This window comes from Bos indicus x Bos taurus, chromosome 19, assembly GCF_003369695.1.
Source record: "Bos indicus x Bos taurus breed Angus x Brahman F1 hybrid chromosome 19, Bos_hybrid_MaternalHap_v2.0, whole genome shotgun sequence".
NCBI classification, from domain to species: domain Eukaryota; kingdom Metazoa; phylum Chordata; class Mammalia; order Artiodactyla; family Bovidae; genus Bos; species Bos indicus x Bos taurus.
In genome coordinates this window covers 1,105,512-1,114,282 of record NC_040094.1, presented here as the reverse complement: position 1 = coordinate 1,114,282, position 8,771 = coordinate 1,105,512, and the positions used below count along the sequence as shown (strand labels likewise).

The 8,771-nt window shown below is 35.9% G+C and overlaps 1 protein-coding gene across 1 annotated transcript; it reads left to right on the top strand.

The window, feature by feature from the left end:
* The first annotated feature begins 4,962 nt into the window (after positions 1-4,962).
* On the top strand, positions 4,963-7,402 carry LOC113877401 (olfactory receptor 140-like). The gene is made up of 2 exons (XM_027517469.1): positions 4,963-5,883; positions 7,361-7,402. Exons 1-2 carry the CDS (start codon positions 4,963-4,965, stop codon positions 7,400-7,402), a joined length of 963 nt encoding a protein of 320 aa, XP_027373270.1.
* The last annotated feature ends 1,369 nt before the right edge of the window (positions 7,403-8,771 follow it).

Sequence of the window (8,771 nt, the reverse complement as noted above, 5' to 3'; positions counted from 1 at the left end):
TTCTGCCTTTCATTCCAGAGTGACAATCAGAAAAATCCATATTTCTATAATTTGTTAGATAGCTTCAAATCCTCATTCAGACTGTCTTTGGAATCTACCATCACTCATGTTATTACTGCCTTTTATAATATTGGAGTGTTTAGTCAAACTAGGTTTAATCATGTCATTTCAGTTTTCTTTTCCTTCATGACATGTGCTGCTCACAGTGACACATATTCTGGAGCCAATTAAAAGTTAGGTACAACCTATTTTTTCTTCTATTAATACAACCATATTTGAACAGTGTATGTTTCTATATAAGAAAATTTCTCAATTAAATTGAATTAAATACATTTTCAATATAATTTCAAATATCAGTCTATTTTAGTAGTAATTGTAATAGGCCTTACATGAGATGGCAACCTGAGCTTCTCATGACACTTATGTTGAAAAACAGTAATTTAAAGAAATCTTGTCCCTGAGTTTAGTGCCCTGGCTTCTTATTCTGAATTTGCAAATGGTGTTTTGATTCTGTCTCATGTATTTCCTTGCTATTAATTGTGGCTATTTTCTTTTCTATTTAGTAGACTTATTATGCTTATTTTTTTCTCTACTTAGTAGGCCTATTATGAGGTAAATTTAAAAGACTAAAATATAGTGTTCTACCATCTCTGAATATAATTTGATAGACTTATTTTCATAATTATCACATTAATCTAATCCCAGAATAAATTCAAGATGCAGCCATTTTGAAAAAGTATTGTAAGCTTTATTTGTTTTGAAGTGCCAATATTATTGTTGCTGTTGTTCAGTTGTTAAGTCATGCCCAATTCTTTGTGGCAAGTATTATTATAAAGTTTGTATTATCATTTAAGGTGCATCTGAAAACAGTAGTAAAAATTATGATTTGCATGAATGGTAGACAGATGGAAAGTAATAAGTATTATCATGAAAAAAATTTACATCAGATAGTTATCCATTTTGACTAATTTATATAATGGTGATATTCAGGCTCCATATTAATCTCATTTGTTATCAAATGCATAAATTCATGAATGATTAACTTATTCTGTTCTCTTGTCATAGTGTTTTGTTTTCATGTAGACCTAAGGAGAAGTTCAAAATTAAAGATGAGTACAAAAAGTTATCCTCCAAAGCCCATTTAATTTATATGAAATAATTGAATTGTTGACATGGTATGCTAAGGATGATTAAATACCCTTGGGGTCCAATTAGCCAGAGTTAAGAAAGTTCATAAAATTTACCTACAAATAGAACATGTGATTGTACTTTTAAGAGTCAACAGACAGACCTTACAGAAAGGTAATATTTATAAATTAATGAAGACACTTACAGACAGTTTTAATCATATAACTTCTTTGTTTATGAACTAACAGCTGCCTTGGGCTCTGGCCATGGACGTGTATATTAGACAAGTTCATAGGTAAGATTTTTATTTTCAGGAAAACATAAAATCATAAACTCAGGTTTAAATGGGTTTTATAAATCATAGAATCATGCCTTATCCACACTTATCTGAAATTTGGCACCCTTCTTTAACATGCAAAATATCAAGAAAGGTAGACTCAACTACAATACTACCGATATAGAAATGAAGATATTTTGCTTTTTTCCTATTAATGCATATTTAAATTAGGATTAAAAATAATTAGTGTTAAGAATAACATCAAAATGTTTCCCAGTTAGCAATACAACATAAGAATTTCCTTTAAGAACCTGACCAATTTTGTAAAGTTTAAAAATAAAATAAAATTAAAAAAAAATAAAAAATAAAACATTTATATTAAAAATTACACTTAAATAAAAAAGATGCACTATCTATTACTTATCCATTCCTCTGATGTTAAGTGATCATTGTAGTTTTTGAATTTTCCACAATTTTCCAAAATATGTTTAACATATTTGTAAATCATGATCTTTATCCATTAAAATTATTTTTCATCTGATTTCCTCCCAGAAAAAGGTATTATGGAGAGAAAAAAAATAAAAACCTATTTCTTCATAGTTACGTCTAAAATACTTGTATTTATAATATGTCTAATTCTTGCTTTATGCATACTAGTCTCTTTCTATGTAAGGGTGTATGCAGGGGGGTGCCATCTCAGAATAAGGATATACAGTGGAGCTGTATTTGCTCCACTGTATTTTCACTTTGTTTCCATAAGTATAGAATTTTCATTTTGGATAATTTAAAAAGTATCCATGTATCATTGAAAGGAAAAGACATATTTTTTGCAGAATGGATGCTGTGGGAAGATGGGAGAAGGGGCCATGAGAACACATGTAGCAGAAACAGGAAGGGGTGGGAAGGTCCTTCCTGTCATGGATGAACTGCTACTGTTTGGTAAGAGCATTTCAGGCATTTAAGGGCATTTACTAGGGATACTTCAGCATACTTAGTGGGCATCAAAGAAATATTTGTTGAATGAGTGAACATGCAGTATACACATATACATATACATATAATATAGTAATATACTTCATATGTGTTTCTATTAGTTGGTCTTAATATGTTTGTATGTATAGTGTATTACCTATCTCTATAACTTATCTATTAATGTTATTTCTCTCTGTTCTCGATATTTTTTTCTTTTAGAATGTTGAAAATAGGGATTTCCTTTTCTTAACAAATTCTCTTCCACTGAATACCTATGCAAGTTCTTTTTTTTTAATCCAAGTCTACTGAAACTATCAATTTTTTGAAGGTGACTATGTTAAATTATATGTGGAATATAATTTCGAAGGAGAAAAAAATCACTTAAAATAATATAATTATCTTGATATACTAACATGCTCTTTCCAAGAGGCAATAATTATTTTTATACCTACCACATAATGTGTGCCAGAAATTATAAACCTAGACTGCAACTACCTTTCAATAATTAATTTATGTTTCTCATAAAGAATAATAATAAACATAGCTAGAGGACAACAGCACTTGAATCCATGTAGTTTTCTGGTCTGTGTGGTGGTGGTTTAGTCACTAAGTTGTATCCAACTCTTGTGATCCCATGGACTCTAGCCTGCCAGGCTCCTCTGTTCATGGGATTTCCCAGGCAAGAATACAGGAGTGGGTAGCCATTTCCTTCTCCAGGGGATCTTCCCGACCCAGAGATCAAACCCCCATCTCTTGCATTGCAGATGGATTCTTTACTGACTGAGCCAGCAGGAAAGCCCATAATCTGGAAAAGCAGAGTTATTCTTATCCATGGAGAATGACTATTTACCAAGCATGTCTTATCACTTAATAGGTTTCAGGCACTGCAGACATCATGCCAGACACTATAGTTCCCAGAAAGAAAAAACACACCTGAATAGCTTATGTATTCTGATAGGTACCAGGGTGGATGTGTCACCAAGGACTTATATACATTTCCATAAATTACTTGCTTATGATAGATAGAGGCTTTCCTGGTAGCTCAGCTGGTAAAGAATCTGCTTGTAGTGCAGGAGACCTGGCTTCAATCCCTGGGTTGGAAAGATAACCTGGAGAAGGGAAGGGCTATCCACTCCAGTATTCTGGCCTAGAGAATTTCATGGACTGTATAGTCCATGGAGTCACAAAGAGTTGGACACGACTGAGCGACTCACACTTCACTGTGATAGAAAATTGTTGACCATGTATTTGTTTTCACAGTTAAAACTGAGTGTTCAAATATAAATTATTATGGAGGAAAGAATTATATTTGCACAGGACCTCTGAGCCTACAAGATACATCTGAGAATTATAACTTATAACCTCATAGACACAGAGGAGGGCTTGAAAGTTTGAGATACTGAGATGATGCAGCAAAGTCCAATGGAGAAGGAATCAAAGTGAAAATCCAGATCTCACATACATCAGTTCAGTTCAGTTCAGTCGCTCAGTCATCTCCGACTCTTTGCCATCCCATGAATCACAGCACGCCAGGCCTCGCTGTCCATCACCAACTCCCGGAGTTCACCCAAACTCATGTCCATCGAGTTGGTAATACTATCCAGCCATCTCATCCTCTGTCATCACCTTCTCCTCCTGCCCCCAACCCCTCCCAGCATCAGAGACATTTCCAATGAGTCAATTCTTTGCATGAGGTGGCCAAAGTATTGGAGTTTTAGCTTTATCATCAGTCCTTCCAAATAACACCCAGGACTGATCTCCTTTAGAATGGACTGGTTGAATCTCCTTGCAGTCCAAGGGACTCTCAAGAGTCTTCTCCAACACCACAGTTCAAAAGCATCAATTCTTCAGCACTCAGGTTTCTTCACAGTCCAAGTCTCACATCCATACATGACCACAGGAAAAACCATAGCCTTGACTAGATGGACCTTTGTTGGAAAATTAATATCTCTGCTTTTTAATATGCTATCAAGATTGGTCATAACTTTCCTTCCAAGGAGTAAGTATCTTTTAATTTCATGGCTGCAATCACCATCTGCAGTGATTTTGGAGCCCCCAAAAAACAAAGTCTGATACTGTTTCCACTGTTTCCCCATCTATTTCCCATGAAGTGATGGGACCAGATGCCATGATCTTTGTTTTCTGAATGTTGAGCTTTAAGCCAACTTTTTCACTCTCCTCTTTTACTTTCATCAAGAGGCTTTTTAGTTCCTCTTCACTTTCTGCCATAAGGGTGCTGTCATCTGTATATCTGAGGTCACTGATGTTTATCCCGGCAATCTTGATTCCAGCTTGCCTCACATACATAGTGCAGTGCTTTTCAGTAAATCATGTATCAAATGTCCTTAGCAATATTTTACAGGTGATAGATACTAGGAGTCTGAAGAGATAAAAACCATCATTGAAGAAGTAAGAAAGTCTTGAAGGAAATACTGAGCAAGAATGCCAAAGACATGCTCCATGTTTACAATGACTGCACTGTTTTTGTTCTCAGAAATTCAGAACAGAAGCCTTTCAATATTAACAAGTACTGTTTTTTATTACTTTTTAGGTAATTCAGGCCCTAAGAAGTTGTTACATGCTGAATGGATCTTCTTATGCTTCAAAACAATGTGACTGAATTTGTTCTCTTGGGACTCACACAAAATCCACATTTGCAGAAAGTACTATTTATTGTCTTTCTGCTTATTTTCCTGTTTACCATGGTGGCCAATCTGCTCATTGCCATCACCATCTCCCTCAGCCCCACACTTTCTGCTCCAATGTACTTTTTTCTCACTTATTTGGCCTTCATAGATGCCTTTTACACATCTACCACAACCCCCAAAATGGCCATTGACCTGCTGTACCAGAGGAGAACCATCTCTTGGCATGGATGCCTGGCTCAACTCTTTTTGGTACACTTCCTGGGAGGATCAGAGATTATAGTCCTCATCGTCATGGCCTATGACCGCTATGTGGCCATCTGCAAGCCTCTGCACTACACAGCCATCACGCAACAGGGGCTCTGCCAGCTCCTGGTTGTGGTGGCCTTGATTGGGGGGATCCTGCATGCTACTGTACAGATTCTTTTTACAGTAGACTTGACCTTCTGTGGTCACAACGTCATGGACCACTTCATGTGTGATTTCTTCTCACTCTTGGAAATTGCCTGCAGTCACACACACACACTTGGAATGGTGGTGGCAGCCAACAGTGGGGCCATGTGCTTGCTCATTTTTTTCATGCTACTCATCTCCTACATAGTCATTCTGAGCTCCCTGAAATCCCATGGTTCTGAAGGACGGCGCAGAGCCCTCTCCACATGTGGCTCCCACTTTACAGTAGTGGTGCTGTATTTTGTCCCTTGTATATTTAGTTACATGCGTCCTGTGGCCACTTACCCTGGGGACAAGTTGGTGAGTGTGTTCTTTATAATAATCACTCCCATGTTAAATCCTATCATTTACACAGTGAGAAACACAGAGGTGAAAAATGCCACGTGGAGTTTGTTGAAGAGGAGAGTAGCTTAGGCTGTCCTTGAGGCTGAGAAAGTAATTAATTATATACATAGGGAAGATTTTACCTATTGTAAATTGTGAAAGTAATTTAGGAAAAATTTTAGATCATTTCCATTAAAAATATTTTCCAAGCTGATTTCTCCCCAGAAAAAGGTATTTCATCCACTGAAAAAATGACTAGAAGCTAACATTTGTTGGGTATTTGATAATGGCTAGTTATTTTTTAGTCTTTTTGATAACTCTTAATGCACTTTACCAAGGCTTGTATGTTGACATTTATAGATTCTAAATAAGCAAGGGAAAGAACTCTAATCCCCTAGTGGATCATGGTTGCATAATTTTTCTCCAGAGTCTTACCGCTCCTTTACTAAATTCTTCATATGTATTTCTTGGATGAAAGTTGCTTTCCATAGGATCTGATTTCATAACTTCTTTAATTTACGCTTAGCCTGTGAGAAAGTAGTCTGGTATAGAAATTTTCAGATAGATATATGGATAAGAGACATATGGGAAGTGCAAGAATCACTACAGATTTTCTTTTTCTGAAATAAGAATTTACTAAAAACAAATAGAAAAGTGCCCCACAAAAGGAGAATGAATAACTCACAATCTACTTCATTTTTTTTTTCCACATAATTTAGGCCAGAAATTTTGAAATTACTCTTAATTTGCTTTTTCTTTTTTGTTTAAATATCCTTATAGCTCATTTTTCCTTGAATATGAAGGAAATGTTTTCCTCCATATGAAGACTGAGGAAATATTTGAAATAAGAATGGCAAGCATTTTTTTTTTAAATCAAGTTTCAACAGAAAGTCATTTAATTAGATTCAAAGCTATGAAGGGAACTATATGTAGCTATGTGTGGGTCTAATACATATATTTACATTAAATGACCCCCCTATTATCTATAAGGGATATTTGCTTCAGTTGATTTGTCCATGTAAACTGGGGGTTCCATTATCATTATCCCCATTTTACAAAGAAACAAATTGAAACCATGAATATTTATTAATTTACTGAAATAAAATCACACATTTTTATCCCACAGTGTGTGTCAGGAAAGCTAGAATACAGCTTCCTTTCAAAACTTTCAGCTATGAACTTCTGACCAGAACTTTAAAACTTAGTTTTGCTTTCATTCAAATGAAACTTAGTAGTCCATACTATGTTTAGGTATATAGATAAGAAACTTACCTGTAGTTTCTTATCTATATAATTCAAAATTATCCACTTTGTCCTTCAAGAAAATCATATTGGTATTGCTGCAGCCTCATAGCAAAGGTCTCAGAGATACAGCACCACAAGTTGATAGTATTGCAAAGTATGTCTCTTTTATAAAACTAAAAATTTCTTTCAGATTTTCCCATTAATAAACATTCAATAATACATCATATTAATATTATTAGTAATTTATAATATCAGCAATGATGTGATATATATTAATATAAATTTTCCCATTTATAAAACTAAAAATTCATTTCAGACTTTCCCAGTATTAAAATTGTCCATCATAAAAATAAAATAGCTAAGATGAATTATAGCAAGTCTGCAATGCTCCTCTATGCATCTGAAGGAAAAAAAGTCATCCTACATTATATAACTCATAAATTTAAGTTCTCTGACTACAGCACTTGTAGCAAATGTTACTTCTGTTACTTCTCAGAAATATCACTTTCTCAAATCCAATGATCAACTGAAACCATTTTTTCCCCATAATTTACACATACTGTAATACCAGAGCATCATACTGGTGTGACTACGTTTACTAAGTTGTGCTGTCTCCAGTACAATTCAGTTCAGTTGCTCAGTCGTGTCCAACTCTTTGCGACCCCATGAATCGCAGCACACCAGGCCTTCCTGTCCATCACCAACTCCCGGAGTTCACACAGACTCACGTTCACCGAGTCAGTGATGCCATCCAACAATCTCATCCTCTGTCGTCCCCTTCTCCTCCTGCCCCCAATCCCTGCCAGCATCAGAGTCTTTTCCAATGAGTCAACTCTTCGCATGAGGTGGCCAAAGTACTGGACTTTCAGCTTTAGCATCATTCCTTCCAAAGAAATCCCAGGGCTGATCTCCTTCAGAATGAACTGGTTGGAACTTCGTGCAGTCCAAGGGACTCTCAAGAGTCTTCTCCAACACCACAGTTCAAAAGCATCAATTCTTTGGTGCTCAGCTTTCTTCACAGTCCAACTCTAATATCCGTACATGACCACTGGAAAAACCATAGCCTTGACTTGACGGACCTTTGTTGCCAAAGTAATATCTCTGCTTTTCAATATGCTATCTAGTTGGTCATAACTTTCCTTCCAAGGAGTAAGAGTCTTTTAACTTCATGGCTGCAGTCACCATCTGCAGTGATTTTGGAGCCCAAAAAAAGAAAGTCTGACACTGTTTCCACTGTTTCCCCATCTATTTCTCATGAAGTGATGGGACCAGATGCCATGATATTCATTTCCTGAATGTTGAGTTTTAAGCCAACTTTTTCACTCTCCACTTTCACTTTCATCCAGAGGCTTTTTAGTTCCTCTTCACTTTCTGCCATAAGGGTGGTGTCATCTGCATATCTGAGGTTACTGATATTTCTCCTGGCAAACTTGATTCAAGCTTGTGCTTCTTCTAGGCCAGAGTTTCTCATGATGTGCTCTGCATATAAGTTAAATAAGTGCAGTGACAATATACAGCCTTGACATACTCCTTTTCCTATTTGGAACCAGTCTGCTGTTCCATGTCCAGTTCTAACTGTTGCTTCCTGACCTGCATACAAATTTCTCAAAAGACAGGTCAGGTGGTCTGGTATTCCCATGTCTTTCAGAATTTTCCACAGTTTATTGTGATCCACACAGTCAGACTTTGGCATAGTCAATAAAGCAAAAATAAATGTTTTTCTGGAA